Below are 23,803 nucleotides of genomic sequence, written 5' to 3' on the forward strand. Positions count from 1 at the left end.
GGGTCATTGTGGTGCAGAACAGAAGCAGGCCCTTTGGCCCACCATGTTCATAATGATCTTTGTCCTTGAACACTACTCCTATTTGCTTGCACTAGGTCTGTATCCTTCCATGCCTTGCCTATAGAAGTACTTACCTAAATATGGTGATTGTTTCTCACTCCACCACCTCCTTCGGCAGTGAGTTCCAGATGTGAACCATTCTCTGTTTTGTTTAAAAAAAGCTTTCCCCTCATATCCCCTTTAAAACTCCTTCCTCTCACCTTAGACCTATCCTCTCTTGTTTTCGATACTCCAACCCAGGGAAAAAGATTCTGTCCATCTGCCCTAACTATCCTCATAATTTTGTATACCTCTTCTGCTCCAGGAAAAACAAGTTCAGCCACTCCAATCTCCCTCCATAATGCAAGTCCTCTAATCCAAGCAAAATCCTGGTGAATCTCCTCTGACTCTCTCCCAATGTAGCCACATCCTTCCTTGTAGTATAGCAACCAGAACTACGTGTATCACTCCAAGTGTCATCTAACCAGTGGTTTGTAAAGTTGCAACATAACATCCCAACTCTTATGTTCTATGCTGCTTTCACCACTTACCTATTTATGTTGCCATTTTCATGAAACAATGGACTTGAACCCCAAGATCTCCCTGTTCAAAATTCCTTAGGGCCTTACCATTTAGTGTACTTGTCTTCCCCCTATTTGACTTCACAAAAAGCATCAGCTGGCATTTGTTGAGATTAAATTCCATTTGCCAGAGTTCTGCATAACATTCCGTCTGATCTACGTACTGTTGTAAGCTTAAACAACCTTCTTTGCTATCCATGTTTTGCTGTAGCCTGAGGCAACTTTCCTTGCTATATTTGTAAAACAAAATTGTTACACAGGGTGATTTGAAATGTGTTAAATTATTCCTGATTAATGAGTGTGCATTCTATATTACAGTTTTTGGTTGGAACTGTAAAGCACTTGACTTTGTGGAGGCAGGAATTTGTAAAATGAACTAATTAAATCTTTGTCCTTCAGGTGCAGCAAATGGATAAATCAGATATTAGTTTGAGATGGTCATTTAATTGGTTAAATCCTATTTAAATTAATAGAATAAGTTGTTGAATGCACAGTTTGAACATCAGCTTAAATAAGATCATAATCTAATCAGGAAGTTTATTCATTTCTTTATGCTTTTATCTTTCTTATTTTCACAGTTCATTGACTTCTGACCTTATGAGATTAACAGGTGACATGAAGCCAAAGGATAAGGTATTTGAGCCTTTGTTACTTTTCCAACTTGGGCCTAGTATGAATTACTTGTAAGAGGGCATTACTACAGCAACTACTGCAAACTACAGAGACCATCTGAATATTTTTTAAAATCAGATTATTATTGTAGTATTGTCTAATTTAAGGTTCATGTACAGCTTTAGAATAATCAGTATTTGCTGCACAGTCAGTTGCTACTTCATAAATTGCTCCTTGACATTGATGCAAGAATGTCTGACCGGTGGTGTATGGCTGAATTAAATCCACACTGCCAAGCTGGTTGAAAATTACACTTGGATTCATCCTAATCGTTATTTATTACGGTTATTTAAGATGTCATTTTAAATCAATTTAAATGTGTTCTGCTGAAATTTAACCTTAAATAATGCATTGAAATGTAAATATTTCTGCACATTATTGTACAGGCACGAAGAAGGACAGCTACACAAATGGAATTGCTTTATGCAGACAATAGTGATTCTGCCTCAGACATAGTTGCAGGAGATCTTGCTATGCCTGTGCCATTAATGCCTGTCGCAGAGGTGCAAGAAATTGAGAAGGACGTTGGGACTTTGCAAGCTGATGCTGCTTCAGCTAGGGAAAAAGAGATAATACCATCACCATCTGGCTTGCCCCTTAGACTTGGCAGTAGCATGTAAGTTCTGCCTGGCGTACACTAATTACTTCAGCATGTTGCATGATGCTGCATTGGTTTCCTATGGCATTTCTGTCTTTTTCCTTAATTGTTATTAAAACAATATATTTTGCATTCGATATTTTGCATGCATCCCATGCTTAAATAAAAATCATTGATTTACAAAAATTTCACAACTCTAAAAATGCACCCAATATTTGAGGTTCTATAAAGTTTGTCCTTATCAAAATTCCCCTTGAACATTTAAAATAAATTTGGTCACTGAACATGAATCTGATAGCTCTTTATTAATGTCTCTAATTTAAAAAATATGACTGTTACCTTGGGAATCGGGGGAGCTAAAAATAGAGACTGCCCTTTGTTGTTGCAGTTATCCTTAAGTAAGATGAGAATGTTTGCTCTGGGTATTGGAAGACTTGGTGTTTTGGGTCCCTAACCGCACCCCCCTACAAATCAGGTGCTTTTATTTCCACTTGAGTTCTCCAAATTATCAAGTATAATTCTCCTGCTTATGGTTGTTAACCAACTGCATCATTTTCTCCTCATGCCCTTTATCTCAATGCACTTTTCTCTGGGGGGTGGGGGGGGGGCACAGATGCTTTGCTTGAGCGTTTTGGTGTCCTTTCGTAGAGTCACAGAGTAATACAGCACAGGAGCAGGTCCTTGGTCTCAACTGATCCATGCTGACCAAGGTGCCCACCAAAGCCAGTCCTATTTGCCTGCATTTGGCACATACCCTCTTAACCTTTCCGATCCATGTATTTATCCAAATGTATTTTAAATGTAATTATTGTAACTGCCTCAACTACTTTCATCGTGCACTTATTTTTTTTCCATTTCATTTAGCCTTGCCCTTAATTCATTCACTTTGTTTAAAAAAAAATCAGAATTTTGAACAGTTTTTTCATAATTGTTCAAACCTTTGGATTACCATCTATATTTTCCATATTCTGCTTTACGACCTTTTGTGTTACTATCTGGAGAAATGTCCTTTGTCTCATTGGTCATTTTAATTTGATTTACTCATTTAAGAAAGAAATCCAATGTTTCCAACAGTAAATCTGTGCTGAGTATGTGCCCTAATCATCTTCTATTTGAACATCTTGTGTTTCATCTTTCCTGTTGTACTCTTTCCAGTTATTTGATCAGTCACTTGACGAGACACTTTGTGTATCTTTAGCCAAGTACTCTTTTCCAGTTATTACATTAAACTTGGTTATTTCTGGTACTCTTCCAATTATTTCCTTCACTCTTATGACCGACTTGCCCACTTCACACTCTGGAACTAGATTGAGCAGTAGCTGTCTTAAATATCCTCTTTTGGAATCCATGGTATGTTCTATTAACTAACCTTTACACCCCAACCTTCCACTGATATAACGCTCTACCTAATGAGAGAAAAAGAGAAATTGATAGCACTCCAAGAAGTTCTATGATGCCCAAAAGACTTGGGGACATCTTAAGGTCATGACAGCAAAGTTTTAATACATAAATGAAGTTGATAGTTATTTTGGCACTGTTTCTTAGTTTATCTATATTTCTATTCCACGTCCTTCAAACCAATTAGTACTAAAAATTGCTTTCTTAAAGATTTGTTTTCAGGATATGGATGATGCTGGTAGGGCACCATTTATTTCTTAGCTCCAGTTAACCCAAGAAAGTGATGGCATTTTGTCCACTTGAAGGTTTGCAGTCCTCGTCATCTTAGGTAGTGATTATGTTTCCACATGGGTGCTAATGAATCTGTGAGATTGAACCTGTGATACTAAAATAGTATGGTATATCCAGGATGGTGTGAGGTTTGATAGGTAACTTGACAGTTGAGTTTTCCACATTGTTGGTAAGGGGCAGAAGGGAGGGAGCTGCTATCAAAGTAAACTTGCTGAGTTGCTCTGTTGCATCCTTAAGATAATACTGCAGCCACACAGGTTGTGGCAGTGGGATGAATATTGAGTGTTGTAACTGGGGTATCTGTCAAATTAACTACTCTGTTTTGAATGGTGTACAACTTCAAATGTACCAGCTCTGTGCATCCAGGAAAGTGCTGACTGTTCCACTATAACCTTGCCTCAATTCCTATCTATAATCTGAAGCTGAAATTTTGTTCGAGTACCCAGCATACCTTGCTCATGCAACCATGATATTATGGCAGTTTCAGTTAAAATTCTGTTCAATGGGGAACCACCTATCTCAAAGTCTACAGATTAATACTTTTCCACAACTCTAACCAGATGGGTTATCCAAGATCTGAATCTCCGTCATCATTTTCTTTTGGTACATAGCGGAGCCATTGGAATTTTTGTTGTTCCATTTTTTTTCTGTGTTTATTTTACCATTTCTGTTTGTTTTCTGTGTACTTTTTTCTTTTTTTCATTCTATTCTATCCTTGTTTTTGTTTTCTTCCATCCTGTTACTTTAATTTGAATCCCTTCTCATCAGAACAGTGATTTCCCACCTTACACAAGTTATACCACTTCACATGGAGACACCTTGCATTCCAATGTTGTCAGAAGTGAAATCATTTCCCTTGTCCTTCAAGCTTTACAACCTGGTTCTTCCTGTATCTAATAATCTGGAACATTGGAGGAATCATGAAGTTACTCATGTTGGAGTTGCACCTTCAATCGTTCTTTCAATTGGTTCAGTTTCCTTTGTGGAAGCTTTTTCTTTTCTCCCCTCCTCCTATGCCAGTATTTCTATCTAGAATTGTTTTGAAATCACCCAGACTTCAAAATTAATCTTTAAGGAAAATGGCCATTTTCTTCCATTTCATTCCAGTTGGATTTTCAAACAGCAGGCTGGTAACTTCTCAGCTATTGTAAGACCATTGTGCATATACACTTAAATCAGAAATAACCCAACTCAAGCAGGTGGAATAGTTTCTGACCAATTGTCCATTTGTAGGGATTTGAGGATGGAGTGTGAGATTATGATCTGAAACCTTGGAAATTACAGTCAAACCAGAGGTGGCAACCCTGGTTCTAATATTAGCCATGACTTTCGCTCTCTTTAACCTTTTTTATCTGCTCTGCTGCAGGGATTTTTTAAAATTAGTTGTAAATATTTTTTTTTATTTTTGTTGATCTTTTCTAGTTGTGACTAGGGAATTCTAATTAGTTAGGAAATAGCATCTGTCTTGCACAACTTAGTTTAAATTTGAAGGTTTTAACTGAGAATAGATTTAGATTTATTTTATTTTGAATTAAAGGTATGTTGTTAGTGATAAGAAACTAATATTTATCCATACTGTACATGATGTTAGTTAAAATAATGTTGCATTCTCCAACACTATCCTCACCTTGATCTGCTTTGCACAAAAATACTTATTAAATTTTGTTAAATAGTAACAGAAACACTGGTATGATTCATTTATTGACCGCATACAATTAGATTTTAAAAAAATATTGCAATTGACAGTTAACTTCATTCTTGTATGTTCTCTGGGTCATTTTTTAGGCATGTCATATTCTTTTCTACCCACACTTTATACAGAAGCCCTTATTTAAGAATTAAAGGAGTCAGGTGGGGATGGTAGGTGGCAACCTGAACTTAAAATGCCTTTTAAAACAGAAACGTGAGCTTTTGTATCAGGCAGTCTTGAACAGTACTTGGCCTCCAAAGATGAGTTTATTGTCAGTCTCACAGCCTTTACATTTGGACACCTTCCAATGAATAGATTTGTATAAAACACCTTCTTGTTTTATGAAATGTTCTTGAAAGGTAATTCATCATGGCATGATGAAGTGACTTGAACTTTATTTTTATGATGTTGCAACTCATGTTCTTGATCCAGTTACTTGCCTCTGATTACTTTATCTTGAATCCTGATTTTTTTTTTGTTAGCCTCAATTCAGCTCAAAGGTACTTGTTCTCAAATTTAAAACTGTTGTATCCAAATGTGCAAAGTTGCCTTTTGCTTGAAACATTTTGCTATTCTCAATTTTTCTTGGCTGGGGTAGGTTGTTAATTGCTGAATTCATAAGTAATTTAACAAAGGGTATTTGCTGCTTTGCTGTAGAATAAATTTAACTGGGTCCAGTTACTGTATCTGCTCAGGGCACCTGACACTTGGCTAAGTCCACTTCAACAGTAACATTGATCAAAAGAATCCAATTGATTTGAAATTAGCTAGAATGCAGCGTTGTTTTAGGATGTGAAAAGTTATACCAAGTACCTTTTTCTCAAGTGCACCTTCATCCATAAATCCTTTTGTTCTCTGATCCCTTTCATCTTTTATTTTCAGACTGCTATTTTTTGAAAGCAATATTAAGATGTTCTTCAAATTTGGTTCTGCATCCATAAACCAAATTCTTATGCATTTTTGCCATTCAATGAATGATTATATTTTGGTGGATCCATTTTGGCTTTTCCTTTTGTGATTGTTACGGTTGCCAGTACAATGAAAGGGCTTTGGGGTATTAGGGGTAAATCAGACTGTACTCTTCTTGTACAACTTGAAGCTACTTGCACAATTATCATTGGTGGAAAAAAAATGAGCAAGTGAGTGTCCTTGTTGGCATCAAAGCCTCATTTTTATGTGCTGATAAAACAATTATTAAGAGATTTCGGCCTTAAATATTAAGTGTAAAAAAAACTTTTGTATGCACTTTTTTTTCTAACTCCTGGATTAGGAAATTATATGATACTAGTTTTCATCAAAGATCAATTTGTTTATTTTTAATTATCAACTTTGTAAAGTGAATGAGCAGTTGAAGATCACAAACTTAAATCTAGCAGCATGAAAGTATATTTAGACTGAAAGTTTAATTTAGAATGTAACTAATGTTTCAGAATTGGTCTTATTTTGGCATAAATTAATTTTCATGAAATGTATTTGGAAACCTGATTTGACTTTTCCTTTCCTGCTACTAGGGCCTAATTTAATTTTTGTAGCTTTCTTATTATTTCCTGTTGCTTAATTTTGAAGTGAATATCTTTTAGTACTACATCATTTCATTTTAAAGGAGACAAATCTTGTATCCTTATAGGTTTGGATGGATATGTTGATTAACACTGGTTCAATCTTGTTAATTTATAGAAAGTTACATGTTCTGCATTGAAATAAGTTTTACCCAAGAAAATTAATCAAAATTAAAATGCATTAAAATTAGATAAAATCTTGGAATAGAGCATTTATTCCTAGTGTGTTAGAAAATGAGCTATTTTAGCAAATACGTTTGTAGTCTTCATCTTTCCTACTGAAGTCTTATTGCATTTAGCTTAGATTATGCAGAGCAACTTGCATGTATTACTGCAATAATTAACTCTGGCTTTATCATGGTCGCTTTGGACATTCTGCTGTTTTGAGAGGTAGATGATGGTGGTGAAGGGCAAAGAGCAGCAATGTGATATTTTAGGTTCAAGAAGGTGGTTTGTAGAATAAGTGTACAGAAATGATCCTCAATCCTTGGAGCATCAAGTGCAGATTTTGACTTGGAACCAAGTTGAAGGTAAACAAAAAATTAAATTTCCATAATAAGTTTTTTTTTACTTGAAACATTAAATTTTTGTGACATTCAGTGATAGCCTGTTGAAGACATGAAGAGAAATGACCCACAGAGAATATCATTTAACTTTGTACATTTATATTGCCAGCATTTTTGAAGCAGGATAGGGTGCTAAGATATAACTAAAGCATCAAAGTTAATATGCACTTTGGCAATCGAGTATTTATTTTACAGTTTGGATGTTATACCCAATATTTAATGATATTACAATTTATAAAGTTTGGTCTTATTTTAGCTCTCGACCATCATCGGCAGCAGAAAGAAAAATACCTGAACCTTCACCATTATCCAGGAGGAAGTTATATGACAGAGGCAACTTAGCGGGAGATAAATTGAAGGTTAAAGAACAAAAATTGTGAGTAACATGATAGAGGACTAATGAATTTTGTAGCTAATGCATGTCAGTTCACTTTTTTCCATTTGCATTTTTAAAAAAATTTTTACTATTTTTTCTTTAAGAACACAACTGTTCAATACTTCACTGTTACTTAAGCAACAGTGTAAAATTGACTACTGCTTAAATAAATAAAACTTGCTCATATGGATGTAAGTTAAATGTTGTGAGTATCTGCCTCCTCCACCCCTTCAGGCAGTGCATTCTGGATTTCAGCTACTTTCAACTCCCCTCTGAATTAAACCCTCTTGACATCGATACCTCTGCCAAGGGGGAAAGTATCTCATTGTCTGCCCCATTTATTTTGTCTACTTCAGTTTACCTTTTATGTTCTGTAAATGGAAATGAAGTTTCATTTATAGGTGGTATTAAATATTTTGCCATTTATTTCTGTGCAAACACTTTCAGTAATACTAATCACCAGTAATCTACTCTCCAAAGCTCAGTTTCGTTTCTGTAAGACCATTCTACTGAACACCTCCAAACAGACAAAAAAAAAGCTGATGAAAACCACTATGATGCTGGAGGAGCTCAGCAGGCCAGGCAGCATCTATGAAGAAAAGCGGGCGGTCAATGTTTTGGGTCAGGGCCCTTCTTCAGGACTTCAGGAGAAGCCCAATATATAGGAGGGAAAAGCAGAGCAGTGAGGCAACATACTTTCCACATCCAACAAGTTAAGATCCTTCAGGACCTTGTGGTTGAAATCTGGACTCTTTACTTAAACTCCAGATGACTCAGTGCTTTGCCTATCAAAGTTTTCCTCATCCGACAATTTAACCATTCCATGGATCTGAACTGCTTCCAATGCATTAACATCTTTACTTCAGAGCATAATACCATATGCAGTCCTGCAGATTTGGTCTCCCATTGACCAAAAAACTGAAGTTCTTGTAATTTTCTCTTTTCAAATGAGAGTACATCCTGATCTCAGATGTTAAAATGCAAGTTACTACACACAATATTTTACACTTGTTCTATATATAAAACAGCTTCTGAAGGCAGGGCAGCTCTTTCTCAGAAGTGAAGTCTGACTTTAGGTGGAAAATTTATGTATGGCATTTGTCCTGGGCAAACTATTGACCAGTTCCTGGATTTAGTCAGAAATAGAACTTGTACTGTTCACCTACTTTACCTTTTTGATTCAGTCTAATCAGATTTTTAAAGTACTAAACTATATTAACAAGTTTAGTTGTTGAAGCAAATTATTTGTGGTTTAAAATTTATTGAAATGAGATTATGCTTTTTGAATTAGTTCTTAAAATGCATGTTTTCGTTCCATAGTTTTGAGTCCTTTTCTGAAATCATTAAGCATGTCTCCAAAAAGATAGACAGAAGAGGTTATTAGCCCAATCTCCATGGACTTTACTTGAAATTGTGCAGCTTTTCTTGGCATTTATCTGTTAGGTCAGTGTATTAAAATTCTGATCATTGGATTCACACAAAATGTTTTGAAATACGCGTGTATCTTTAATAAGTTCAGTAAGAGGTAATTCACTTGAGTGATCCTCTGAAGGTACACAGAGGAATGTGACAAACGCTGCTGATGTAGACCTATCCTGATACAACAGTTGATGGTTTAATGACATATTATTTCTACAATGTATGTGGTTTGTGTTTATTTATCCAGATACAGTTTTCATTCAATAATAATTTCTCCTCCTAGGTTGTACAGTTGTATAACAATTGTTTTTGTGGATTAACATACTTCTCCTCTGATGCACCTGGTTCCCCAATTTGTACCTGCTTTGGTAGCAGTTAACTCGAGATAGCCACAATTGTGCAAAGGGCTTAAGATCTGTACAGTGTCTTCCCCTAATGCCGTTCCCTGATGCAGTTGACGTAATCTTAAATAAACTGTAGTTCTTAAGTGTTTAATCCCTGTCTGGGGCTGTCCTTTTTAATGTAGCATCCCCCACTGAAGACAGCTTGCCACTGATATGATATGGAAATCATTGAGTGCTATTGACATTGCCAATTTATACCAAATTCTATTCCTTCATAATCTGCAGTGATAAATTGAAATTTTTTTTTGTACACTAGAGCTCTGGGGACATGAGTGTGCTAGAGAGCACAATGCTGGTATTTATTGATTTCTGCTACTGCCAAATTGAGGACCTAGCCCCAAGATCAGTGATGTTATTATACACTTGTATTTAAATTATTACTTCTGGTGGCAATAGGTAGATAAATTCTGAATTGCTTTGTAGTTTCTTGTAAGCACATTTTCTGCTTTATAGAAGTCAAATATGAATGAGGGAATCTTTGAATATTTAATATTTTTTAATGTTAGGTTCTTAACAGTTTTTAGTCTCCATTTTAATTTGTTACTTTAATAACTCATGTATTCACAGTGAACAGTATGTGTTACTGCCAGCCCCAATGAATTTCAATTTTAAGTTTTGCCATTAGGTGTCAGCCTTGACACAGTGGCAGCACTAATGCTTATTATGTCACAAGGTTGTAGATTTAACCTATGTTTCAGGACATTTAAAGTGAAATGGAGGGAGGTAGTGTCTTTTGGACACAAGTAACTCAAAGCCCATAAGCCTCCTTGGAAAATGTAAAACACCTCTTGACAATTTCTTTTGGCCAACATTTTCTCTGAGCCAATGGACACTAAAGACTTTTAAACTACACCTCTTCCCACCCTGTCTCTTGTAAGGATGCCATTCCTTTCTCCCAGTTTCTCCGCCGCATCTGCTCTCACAATGAGGCTTTCTGTTCCAGGACGTCTGAAATGTCCTTTTCAGGAAGAGTGGCTTCCGTTCTGCTGTGGTTGATGGAGCCGGATCTCACACCTCCTCTGCTTCTTGTACTTCTGCTCTCACCCCGCCTCCTCCCAGACAGAACAGATTTGAGTTCCCCGGTCCTTGCCTTTCACTCTGAGCCTCTGCATCCAGCATATCATTCTTCGTTATTTCTGCCAGATGCAACATGATCCTGCCACCAGCCACATTTTTTCCTCCCCACCCCTTTCTGCCTTCCGCAGGGACCACTCCCTCCATGGCTCCTTGATCCGGTCATCCCTCCACACCAATTCCTCCTTTGCCCCTGGCACTTTCTCCTGCGCTCGCAGTAGATGTAACACTTGTGCTTGTGCCTCCTCCCTCACCGCCAACCAGGGACCTGAACAGTCCTTCCAGGTGAGGCAAAGGTTCACATGCGTTTCCTCCAACCTTGTCTACTGTATTTGGTGTTCCTAATTTGGCCTCCTCAACATTGGTGAGACCAGGCACAGACTCGACGACCGTTTCACAGAATGCCTATGCTCAGTTCGCAATGGCCATCCCGATCTCCCAGTTGTAGAGCATTTCAACTCCCCTTCCCATTCCCACACTGACCTGTTCATCCTTGGCCTTCTCTACTGCCAGGATGAAAACAAACAAACTGGAGGAGCAACATCTTAGATTCTGCCTGGCTAGTCTACAACCCAATGTCATAAATAACCACCCCTACCTTTTGTTTTTATTCCCTCTTTGACCTCCCTTCCCCCTCCCTCTCCTCCAGCCTCCAGTCCATTTGAGTCCCCCTTTCACCCATCTTTGTAGCCTTCCCCCTTCTGGCTCCATCCACTCACTTCACACACAGGTTCTACCCCATTCTCTGCCCCCCCCCCCCAAAAGAAAAGCTGGTTCCAACTACCGTTCACCTCTTCCTTTTTCCTCTAATGGTTCCCACTCTCACCACCTCCACTCATCCGAATCCAGCTCTGGTAGCGCTTTGTGTTCCTGTTTACCTCCCTGCAGCAGCTGTCTCCCATCTTCAGCCTCCCCTCCTCTCCCCCCACCTTGCTCCATCCGTTGCTTTTTCTTTTTCCTCTCTCTCTTTGTCTGTCTCCATCGATCATTCACCTGCCGCGGTCTTCCAGCTCCACCCCCACTTAGCTCCCCTACCTGGCTCAACCTGCCTGTCATCTCACACCCCTTCTCAGTCCACCAGTCGCCTCGGAATCCTTTCTCGCCACTTCCCTTCTCCCTGTGCTGGCCAGCTCACCTCTCCGCTCTCAGTCCTGATGCAGGGTTTCCACCTGAAGTGTTGACAATTCCTTTCCTCCCACTGATGCTGCTTGACCCGCTGAGTTCCTCCAGCAGATTGTTTGTTGCTCCCTTGATCCAATGTCACTGGTGGTTTGGTGGGGGTGGGTGGGGGGTTCGGGGTGGGAGCAGGAGGGAAGTACCTACAGTTGATTCAGTTTCTGTTTGTAATGTTCCTAATTCTTCCATGGTCCCACACTCATCATTACTCCACCCACCTTGCTTTGCACTTGAGGAGAGACGCTTTGACAATAAAATAAAAAGAAAAAGCTGTCATTACCATTGTGCAACTTGGATACCTCTATTGTAATGGTTGAGTTGTAGATAAGAGTCCCAGCAGAGTTTGGGATTGGTAGCCTTGCAAACTGTCATTGGACTCATTAATGTTATTATACCAATCCTATTACTTTTCTTTACCACTATAGAGAAGATTTGAAATCTTTTGATTAAAAAGTGAGATCAGAACATGCTATTAAATTGCTTTCTGTTGTTGTTGAGCCATCTTTTGAACATTAATAAGGATACCTTTAGCCTTGTTTATTTTTAAATTACATTGCAAGGCTGCTGCAAGTGTAGTGTAATGCAATTTCATAAAAGCTCAGTATCTGAGCAGAACTGTCAGTATTAATATAGAATTCCTTGTTTATAATGACCAATTCATAAATTGGTTTCTTTTGGAAGTTCTGCAATAAGGAAACCCTATTTTGGTGACTCATTCTTTTCTGCCTCTGAATATGGTCCTTTGTATGTGTCCCTTCTCTTGATTTCCTTTCTCTTTCTCCTTCCCTTAATTTCTTTTTCTTGCTCTTGGATCTGTAGGTTTTGGACTCTGCAGGACTTAAAATGTAATACATTGATGTAAATGATGCATGGTTTGTATTCCAAAATAAAGTAATTATAAGTACCAAAGTAGCAAACAGAGTGCTACTTTTCAGTGCAGAGTTTAATCTACTGATATCTTCTCTTCTATGTCTTTCCACATTTCCATCACTGTTTTATTGTAGGTCAGACGAAAGTGACTCCTCTCTTTCGGAGGTACAAAGGTACACCATTTACTTGTCACTCACAGTTAAACGGATTTTACTGTGGTGTTCACTGCTTCTAATATTCCTTGCATGCTAATGGTGCCATCAACTGCTACCTTTTGAGGGAACTGAAATGTTTGTGGGTGCTCTTTGCAAATTGGCTGTTTTTGTGTCAAGCAAAAAATTGGTTTTGTCGCTTTTTTGGATGACTTACCCTGCTTTTGGTGTTGCTTGCAAAATTTAGTTTTACTTCACTTTATGCACTAAATGGATTTTGAAATGCTTTGTTTGCTGAAGAATAACGTTGACTTTTCCCATTTATAGGTGCTCAAGCTTTTCCTCTGTTAATAGAAGTCTAATGGTGTGATGTCACACATTGCAGTGCATGTATTTTTAAATGAATGTTGGCTTTCTGGCAAAATAAGAATTTGGTGATATTAGCTACATGATGCAGTTTTTGGGAATTAAAAACATTGTTTACTTATACAAGTTAACTTGCCTGCACCAAGAAATTTATGACTGCTGTTCTGACTACAACATCCTTAAAGTTGTATACTTAGCATAGTTTTAGGATATTAATTTTTTGTCCCAACTAGTTAATTCTCAGGCACAATGCTTTTATTTAGTTATTACTATTTCTATAGCAGATTGATGGCAACTAATTAAGAATAACATACAAGGGAACTGATGAAAATTTGCCCGCATTCATGAAATTGTAACCTAACATAAGCCATGGCTTTCATGAGAAGAGGTGGGGGGGAACATTGCAAAGTGGATGTGGCCAAGATCTTTATCAAGATGTGTTGGGCACATCTTAGCCCATCAGTCACATTGGTAAAATGGTAGCAAAGAAGTGATGAGTGCTCAATCTTGCTCATTTTTATTCTAAAATTCAAGCCTATTGACACATAAGAAAATTGGCATATTTTGGCAAATAATTTCCAAAAATTGGGAATTACTTTGCTCTTTAGTAAAGCAAAAAATGATTCAATGACAGCTATATTTTGTGTGTGCAAAAAGTGCATCTAATTTCATTTTAAAAAATTAAAGAATATTAGTATCCAAGACAACTTATTTCATTAATTGAAAATGTAAGCAACGGAAGTATTTCTCCTTTTACTGTCCTTAACTTCTGTGATTCTGTAACATAGCTTTTTAATGTATTACTCAATCTGTTTTCTTATCATTCTTTTCCCAGGGGTATAATTAACCTGTTTCCCAGCTCCAAAGCCAACAGGGGTACACCTCTTTACTGTACTCATATAGCTGAAGGACACAGCAAAGCAGTGCTATGTCTAGATGCTACAGATGATCTTCTATTCACTGGAGCAAAAGGTATGAAAAAAATGTTCATACTGAAAGAAAAAATAGGTTACATTAAATTCATAGACCTCTATTTCACAACAGCATCGACCCCCTCCCTATTTCTCCTCCTCTCATCCTCTGGCAAAAGGTCGAAGGCATTGAAATTCAAAAAACAAGCATTGTGACCCCTCTATCCTGAGGCAAGTGTCTTTGCCTCAGTTCATACTGCAGCAGGTAGCCTGCCATGAGGAGGTCTTTCCCTTTCAGATGGGACGCCTCATTGGCAAACAAGTCAGGCTCTCTCTCGGAGCCTGTTCCAAATTGTGCAGTTGCCAACCAGGATCCCAAGGTTTCTGAAAAGTCAGGAATGATTTAAAAAAAATGATCTGAATGGAGAAGGAATGCACCTTTAATGTACTCTGTGACTGACTGAGAGGAGCAGGAGTGTCCTTGTCTCGCTTCCTTCATGCTTAGAGGTGGCAAAGGAAGCAAAAATATTGTTCCCACCATTACATTTAAAAGGGCACCCATAGCCTGACCATGTCAAGATTTCCTTGTTCTCCCCATCCCCTTGCAATTCCTAAGTTGATCAGGTCCACAGTTTCTGTATGTGATCATTTTAGGCTGTTGCACCAGGAATTGGTAGTTTAATATGAATAATTTTGACACCAAAATGGTAACTCTGTTTCAGAGTAATTATTTAAAAATGACTCCTCACAGGGAAATGCCACAACTTTCTTGACAAAGTAGAATATTTTGAATTGCTATGTATGCAAGCAATTCTCCACAGGCCACCTGCTGAATAACTGCACAACTTTGACCAAACCTTTTGAAAGCTTCACCTATCCTAATTGAGACGAAGTTCCTGGAAATCTTTTCCACTCTCCAGTTCCACAGCTACTTAGTGCACTGGTGTTTTCATAGGTCAGCCCCAGTCTTTAGTTCTGTTGGGGATTATTCTACTTGTCTTGGTGTGTGTTTAGCAGAATTTCAATTACAGGTCCTCAGTCTAACTGTTGTGCATTATATCTACAAGGTAGTAAGAGTATGATGTATTACACTCCCACTCAGTCTGCAACATTGACTCTGAATTTTAATACTCCATCCCATTCCCACTCTGATATCTGTCCTTGATCTCCTGCACTGTCCTAGTGAAGTTCATTGTAAGCTGAAGGCACAGTACTTCATCTTCTTTCTTGGCACATTGCACCCTTGGAACTCAACATTGAATTTAGCAACTACAAGTAATCAGCAATTACAGTCTTGTTTCCCGCATTTCGTACACTTGTTCTTGCATTTCAGATATAATTCATTGTCTCCATTCATAACTCAGCCTGCACCATCACCATCCCCCTGGTTTCCATGGTTTGATCTTCCCTTCTGTTCTCTCTGACCCCCCTCCCCATTCTGTTGCTTAAAACCAGTTTCATTTCTATCATTCCCAATTCTGATGAAAGGTCATCAACCTGAAACATTACCTGTGTTTCTCTTCGCATATTTGCTGCCTGACCTGCTCTGTATTTCCAGTATTTATTGTATTTTTTTTAGCAAAATAACTAGTAATTTTGATGTACAAAAGAAGGATGGCAAGCTGACTGCATTATTTTGTTCTGTGAACTTTTGACAGATCGGACATGTAAAGTATGGAATCTTGTAACGGGACAAGAGATCATGTCACTTGGTGGACATCCTAATAATGTGGTATCAGTCAAATACTGCAGTTATTCTAGTTTGGTATTTACTGCTTCTACATCTTATATTAAGGTGTGGGATATCCGAGATTCTGCCAAATGCATCCGAACACTGACGTAAGTATCCATTCTGATAATTTAAGACTTCATTTTAAAATTAGCAGGCTTTTTTAAAAAAAAACATACAGATTTTTTGATTGGTTATTTAAGTTTAATATTATTTATAAATACTGTATTCAATCTCTAAATTTTGAGTTACTTATAGTCTATATCTGCAAGAGTTCTAATCTATAGTTCTGTACCTGTCTGAGATGCTGGACAAATCATTTTGAGCACTTGTAAGTATACAGGCTTGTCCAGGTTTTTGCAGTGGACGGTTTGATATCAGGCCTCAAAGAGAAGCTGGGAGTATGCTGTTGATAGGAGAGGGGAGGGTGGTATCAGGCCACAAAGGCTCTGTCTTCCTTTTGCACATTTTGTTGGAGTGCCAAATGCCAGGCCATGGCCCCATCTCCTGGTATAGTACCGGATATACAAGCAACATTTTGACATTTGAGAACTGTTGTCTTCACGTGAACACTGCAGTGCCCCACCCTACAACTTTTGCAGAGCCTCACTGGACAGATATCTGCATTTTGTTCTGTCACATTTGTGCTAAATTTTATGTTTCATGGTAAGAGAATGCTGCAATAATAATTACTAAAGGAAGTGATGCAATGCAGTATGAAAAATCTTTTTGTTTCTCAGGTCATCAGGCCAGGTGTCGATGGGGGATGCTTGTGCAAACACAAAAAATAGAACAGTTACTATCCCGCCTGGAGAAAATCAGATAAACCAAATTGCACTTAACTCCACGGGCATGTTTCTCTATGCTGCTTCTGGTAACTCTGTGCGAATGTGGGATCTTAAAAGGTAATTTATTTTTAAATAGCAAAATTTTCGCTATGTTGAGTTTGTTTTTGATATTCATTCTAATTCTGTGATGCAAAGTTTAACTTTTTAGGTTGAAAATTAACTTCAGCATCTTCAGATTCACTGTAAATGATCTGTAAGGAATTTGAAAACCAAAGAGCTGCAGATGTTACTTGTAATTTATCATTAATTGCACTTTTAAAAAGTTGAGCACCCAATCCAGACTGGTATTCCAGGGCAGTAATGAGGGGAATGTTGCACTGTCTTTCAGCCGAGATGTTAAACTCGAAGATCTGTTCCCTTGCGTGGGTGTAAATGATCTTTTGGTACTTTTGGGTGGTTTGGGGGGGTGGGGGGGGTGCGCATAACCACTATTTCTTCAGTGTTAATATTAAAAACTGATCCTCAGCTCATTACCTGTTGCTGATTGGTGGATTTTTATCTATAGAAATCAGCTGCTACACTTGTTAGCTGTTAGTACCTGCTAATGAGCTGTTTATGTATGTTTTACAATATGCTCATGGTAAATTTAATCAAATTAATGACAGAACAGGTTTTTCCTTGGCTATGGCTTTGTTTAATTATGGTAATTATTTTGTCATAATTGGTGGTATAATTATCAATTCTTTGAGAGTCAATCACTAATCATTCTCTGAGCAAAACTGTAACCTCATGTTGCTTCCAAGCCATGCAACGACTGGAGCTGAGAAGATGTGCCAAAGGGCTCCTCCCAGAGTTATGTAAATGTTGTATTGAAGAAGTACATGAAGTTTCTTAAAACGGCCCAGAGTTGGGCCCTTAGGTATTTTGTTTCCCCTTGAAAGAGAAAACTTCCCATTCTGATTGACTTTTGTCAGGCAATCAGACAGTTACATGGATAGGAAAGGTTTAGGGGGATATGGGCCAAATACAGGCAAGTGGGATTGCTTAGTTAGGAAACTTGGCTGGTAGGGCAAGTTGGGCTGAAGGGTCTGTTTCTGTGCTGAATGGCTCTATGACTCTATATTTAAGTTTGCAGGAACAATGATAAATTGGTACAAAACTAAGTTGCTCTCTTTCTCCCCCCCCCCCCCCACCCCAAAGTAGTGTACATGTGTTTACAATGACGAAGGAGCTTTTTCTGTTTTCAAGGTTTCAATCAACTGGAAAGTTGACTGGGCATTTGGGTCCAGTTATGTGCCTTACTGTTGACCAAACTGCAAATGGACAAGATTTGATTATCACTGGGTCTAAAGATCACTACATAAAGGTAATATTTTCACAATGGGGGGGGGGGGAGAAAACTACACCAACATTTACATTTTTACAACTTTTTTAAAATTAGTTCTTTTGCAAGACTTTATTTAAAAGTATTGACCAGATTATGCTCTCTGCTATCCAGCAGTTCCAGAGAGAAGCACTGGCTAACTACAATGCATGAGTCACCATAAATCTGCCTCTGTATATGCACATTGCAACCCGGAGGTTTGGAGCAGGCTAAATTTTAGATCCTGGCAGACTCGACATTGAGTCCAGGGGTGGGGTGGTGGGTACAGTGGTTGGAGTTCAGATCTTCTAAGCTTTGGGGCAGGATGCTATTCTTTGTATTAATTTAACTGTTCAAATGTTTGATTAGCAGAGACATTTAAGTGCAATTGAAGTCTTGACAGCAGCAAGTATGCAAACTACTAAGATGTTTGTGTAAGATAAACTCTATTTTAAACCAATAGTATTAATATACCACATGAAAATTCAACAATGTTTGCTTATGCAATGTTGGAAATGGTGACCAAATTACATTGGAGTTCTGTCATCTGCAGAGAAGCAGTAGAATATCATTTTGGGTCATTTTTCAACTTTTCAGAGCAGTTCATAATGCATAACGAGAGAAATGGGATTAGATTACGTAATTCAAAATCAGGCATCTGTGAAGTGTGGATTAGCAGCAGCAGAACAATATTCCACCTTCTTTGTTAAACGTGATTCAGCATTTCCCTCAAGGTCAGGTGACACCTCGGTGGGTGAGCATTTCAGATATAGTGACTGCAACTCTCAAAGTAGAGGCAGGGAAAGGATGGTAGGGTGAAGGAACCATGGTTGACCAGAGAGGTGGAACATTTAGTCAGGAGGAAAAAGTAAGCATACTTAAGGTTTAGGAAGCAAAAATCGGGCAGGACTCTTGAGAATTATAAGGTAGCCAGGAAGGAGTTTAAGAAGGGACTTAAGAGAGCTAAAAGGGGACATAAGAAGGCCTTGGCAAGTAGGATTAAGGAAAACCCCAAGGCATTCTACACATATGTGAAGAGCAGGAGGATGACTAGAGTGAGGGTAGGACCACTCAGGGATAAAGGGGGAAAAATGTGCCTGGAGGTAGGGGAGGTCCTCAATGAATACTTTGCTTCAGTGTTCACCAGGGAGAGTGACTTTGACAAATGTGAGGTCAGCGTAGGGCAGGCTAATGTGCTGGAGCATCTTGAGGTTAAGAGGCAGTGTGGGAGCTTCTGAAAAACATTAGGATAGTTAAGTCCCCAGGGCCAGACAGGATATACCCCAGGTTACTATGGGAAGCAAGGGAAGAGATTGCTGGAGCGTTGATGATGATCTTTGCATCCTCCCTGGCCACAAAGTGGTACCAGAGGATGGCAAATGTTTCATTGTTCAAGAAAGGTAATAGGGATAATCCTGGGAATTATAGACCAGCGAGTCATACGTCAGTAACGGGCAAACGATTGTAGAGGATTCATAGGGACAGGATTTACAAGCATTTGGAGAAGCATAGTCTTATTCGGGATAGTCAGCATGGCTTTGTGGGGGGCAGGTCATGCCTCACAAGCCTAATTGAGTTTTTCGAGGGGGTGACAAAACAAATTGATGAAGGTAGAGCGGTGGATGTGGTGCATATGGATATTAGTAAGGCATTTGACAAGGTTCCCCATGGTAGGCTCATCCAGAAAGTAATGAGGCACGGGATCCATGGAAACTTGGCTGCATGGATTCAGAATTGGCTTGCCCATGGAAGGCAGAGGGTGGTAGTAGATGGAGTGCATTCTGACTGGAGGTCGGTGACCAGTGGTGTTCTGCTGGGATCTGTTCTGGGACCCCTACTTTTTGTGATTTTTATACATGACTTGAATGAGGAAGTGGAGGGGTGGGTTAGTAAGTTTGCAGATGACACGACGGTTGGTGGTGTTGTGGATAGTGTAGAAGGATGTCGTAGGTTACAACGGGATATAGACAGGATGCAGAGTTAGGCAGAGAATTGGCATATAGAGCACAATCTGGAAAAGTGTAAAGTGATGCACTTCGAAAGATTGAACTTGAAGGCGGAGTACAAGGTTAATGGTAGGAATCTTAGCAGTGTGGAGGAACAGAGGGATCTTGGGGTCCAAGTCCAAAGATCCCTCGAAGTTGCTACTCAAGTTGTCAGGGTGGTTAAGAAGGCATATGGTGTGCTGGGCTTCATTAGTCAGGGGATTGAGTTCAAGAGCCGTGAGGTAATGTTGCAGCTGTATAGAACTCTGGTCAGACCACACTTGGAGTATTGTGTTCGCTTCTGGTCACCTCATTATAGGAAGGATGTAGAAGCTTTAGAGAGGGTGCAGAGGAGATTGACCAGGATGTTGTCTGGATTAGAGAACGTGCCTTATGAAGAAAGGTTGAGCAAGCTAGGGCTTTTCTCTTTGGAGTGACAAAGGATGAGAGGCGACTTGACAGAGGTGTATAAAATTATAGGGGTATAGATTGAGTGGACAGCCAGCACCTTTTTTGCCAGGGTAGCAATGGCCAATACCAGAAGACATGCATTTAAGGTGAGTGAAGGGAAGTTTAAGGGAGATGAGAGTTTTTTTTACAGTGGTGGGTGCCCGGAACGCACTGCCGGGGGTGGTGGTAGAAGCTGATACAATCGGGGCATTTAAAAGACTCTTAGGCACATAGATGTAAGAAAAATGGAGGGTTATGGGCTGTGTGGGGGGAGAAGATATAGATTGACCGTGGAGTAGGTTTATATGGGTCGGCACAACATTGTGGGCCAAAGGGCCTGTACTGTGCTGTACTGTTCTATGTTCTGTCATGAGGGATCCAACCCTGGTTCAAGGAGGAGTGAAGCAGAGCACACTAGGAGGAGACCATCTCCTGACTTAGCAATCTGCAACTCTTCCTTCAATGCTGTTGGATCTGAACATCAGAACTCCTAACCCAGTAGAACTGTAGGAGGGAATAAAATGATTTACACTAAGTGTGAGAATGCAGCATCCATGCACTTTCATTGCTGTAACCATATGATTAGAGGCATGAATGCTACCACTAAACCCTTTCTTCCCAGGAAAGGTGAGGGGAATAGAAACCAAAATTTAAAATGTCAGAAGTAAAGAATTGTCAAAGTCAAGTTTATTGTCATATGCATAAGTACATGTATACACAGGTGCAATGAAAAACTTACTTGCAGCAGCATCAGAGGCACATAGCATCATATAAGCAGCATTCACAAGAAAAACATAAACACAATTTTTACAAGAAATAACACAATTAGAACAAAAAAAATGTCTATTTTAGTGCAAAATGATCAAAGTGGTCATACTGTTGCTGAACTCCACTGATTAGAGATGTGCTGGTTAGTTCAAGAACCAAATGGTTGAAGGGAAGTAGCTGTTCTTGAAGCTGGTGGTGTGGGACTTCTGTAACTCCTGCCTGATTAGCTGCGAGAAGATGGCATGGCCTGGATGGTGGGGATCTTTGATGATGGATGTTGCCTTCTTGAGGCAGCACCTCACCAATGATGGGGAGGGATGTGCCCATGATGTTGACAGTTGTGAACTCAGTAATGTATAGTCTTTCAACTTTAATAATCTTGTTTAAATGTTATTCTGTACCCCTTTCTTTGTAGATGTTTGAAGTAACGGAAGGTGCCATTGGTACTGTAAGCCCAACACACAATTTTGAGCCACCACATTATGATGGGATTGAATCGCTCACGATCTTGGGTGACATCTTGTTTAGCGGATCAAGGGATAATGGAATAAAAAAGTGGGATATGGCCCAGCAAGAACTATTCCAGGTATGAACACATAGCAGCGTTAATGCAAGGTGCATTTTGACTGAGTAGGTCCAAACAAAAGGAGAAAATCTTGATTTCTCTTGCCTCAAAACTATCATCTCCTTTATCTCCTTCATGACTGTCACTTGACCTATCCCTCTTGTGAGATCACTTAATATTTCTGGATGCATAGAATCATACAACACAGGCTATTCTCATTGAAAGAGCAATCTGATAAGTCCCATTATTTTGCTCTCTTTTCCATAACCCTTGAATGCTCAACGACATGTTCAATTTGGTCCCCTTTCAAAATTGTCTTAATCTCCCTGCTTAAAAAAAAGTTATACTTAACCATCCTGTCCTCCTCAACTATTAAATCCCAAAGCTTCACTTTCCCTCAAGATCCAGGCATGTCTTTGACATTTAAGGACAGAGTGGGATGAGAGTGGTCCTGCCATACCTTTTGCATGTGCCCAATCTAAAGAAATTGAAGAGAAAACATGCAGGCTGTTGCAAGATGGGAAATAACAAAAAACGCTGCTTTGGAAGATATCTGAAGAAAGTTAATGGAGTGATGGACTGCATCAAAGGTCACAGGCTAAGAAGAAGATTGGACTGGCTGAGGTTTGAACAGGAAATGGTGGGAAAGGTAGATCTTGGGGTTTGGAGTTGCAGAATAAGGAAACATTACATTAAAACAAAGTCTTCATGTGTTGTGACAATAGCTTGGAAAGTAGGGAGACAAGATCTGAATAAAGATAGACTGTTTCGTAGTTGGTCCAGGGAGAGGTATTCGAGTGGTCAGGATGCAAGTGAGAATTTTCTGCGAAGTCCATGTATTACTGGTGTGGGATGGGAAAGAGGTTTAAAGTTCTTCAGTTGAAATAGAGGTTAATGGGGAATTGATGCTGTCTCTTGTACATAAGCAGCTGAGAAAGCTGAACAGATGATCTAAGAAAAACATGGTGCCTGCACTGGATGTGATAAGAATACCAAGAGGACTTGAGGAAGCGCATTTTTTTTAATCTGGAGTATTAAGACTTCTTTATCAGTTGAGACTGGAGCAATGTAATCACCTGGATTATGTTGTCATTTGTGAGGTGCTTGTTTGAAAATTGAAAAAGGTTGTCCACAAATACTTAGTGACTTCTGTGGCATGGATTTTTGCTTTACTTGACTCAAAGGCTTAACTACAGTAGATCACTGTTATCCAGCAGTTATCAAGCAAGCTAAGCAACTAATCAAGTTCTTAACTAGCTGTTTCGAAATCTTGAAGTGAGCAAGATATAGATCAGGATATATGGGATGAAGTTTGCAACTGAAAGAAACTTTTAGCAGTAAAGATTATTGATTTTAAATGGTGGGGAATTTTGAAGTGAGAATTCAACACCACAAATAAAAATAGTTTTAGGCTGAAAAGCTTATTGGTCGATTATGGTTTAAGAAATACCTCCTCATTGAGGAAGGTACAATTTTTCAGCTTTAAGTTTGCATAGGTCTTACTGCTTCACAGTCAAAAGTTAGAACAGTACAGCCTTTCGAGGAGTACGGATTTCTGTGTTTAAATATACATGTGTACCCTATAAGTTGCTGTCAGATTTCTTCCATGATAATGTTGTGTCAGCCCCTCTGTTACTCTACTCTATTGCTAATTCCAGCCCTTTGTGATGGCTCATTCTCGTAACCATGATTTTTAACTTGACTCAAGGTCTTGGCACAATTTTGTTTTTTTAGCAAGTTCCAAATGCTCACAAGGATTGGGTGTGCGCCTTGGGAATTGTACCGGGCCGGCCATTTCTCCTCAGTGGCTGCAGGGGAGGCATCCTTAAGCTTTGGACTGTAGACAGCTTTTCACCACTTGGGGAGATGAGAGGCCATGACAGTCCCATAAATGCCATTTGTACCAACTCTACCCACATCTTTACTGCTTCAGAGTAAGTACAAACATTGGCTGTGAAGATTTCCAGACCAGTCATTATCAATATAGATGCATTTCAAACTTTAAAGGAAATA

At 39.0% G+C, this 23,803-nt stretch overlaps 1 protein-coding gene across 3 annotated transcripts in view; it reads left to right on the top strand.

Moving 5' to 3' along the window:
- kif21a (kinesin family member 21A) overlaps positions 1 to 23,803 on the top strand; it is a 113,840-nt gene that overhangs the window by 88,886 nt on the left and 1,151 nt on the right. For 2 of the 3 annotated variants that reach the window (XM_052033602.1, XM_052033603.1), the window contains 10 exons: positions 1,199 to 1,253; positions 1,679 to 1,908; positions 7,651 to 7,770; positions 12,848 to 12,886; positions 14,067 to 14,203; positions 15,801 to 15,981; positions 16,612 to 16,776; positions 17,908 to 18,025; positions 21,641 to 21,811; positions 23,525 to 23,724. In XM_052033602.1, coding sequence (XP_051889562.1) covers positions 1,199 to 1,253; positions 1,679 to 1,908; positions 7,651 to 7,770; positions 12,848 to 12,886; positions 14,067 to 14,203; positions 15,801 to 15,981; positions 16,612 to 16,776; positions 17,908 to 18,025; positions 21,641 to 21,811; positions 23,525 to 23,724 — 1,416 coding nt within the window. The remainder of the gene's footprint in view (positions 1 to 1,198; positions 1,254 to 1,678; positions 1,909 to 7,650; positions 7,771 to 12,847; positions 12,887 to 14,066; positions 14,204 to 15,800; positions 15,982 to 16,611; positions 16,777 to 17,907; positions 18,026 to 21,640; positions 21,812 to 23,524; positions 23,725 to 23,803) is intronic. The other variant, XM_052033604.1, reaches the window with a different exon arrangement.

Source organism: Pristis pectinata, chromosome 19 (genome assembly GCF_009764475.1).
Source record: "Pristis pectinata isolate sPriPec2 chromosome 19, sPriPec2.1.pri, whole genome shotgun sequence".
In the NCBI taxonomy this organism is placed as follows: Eukaryota; Metazoa; Chordata; class Chondrichthyes; order Rhinopristiformes; family Pristidae; genus Pristis; species Pristis pectinata.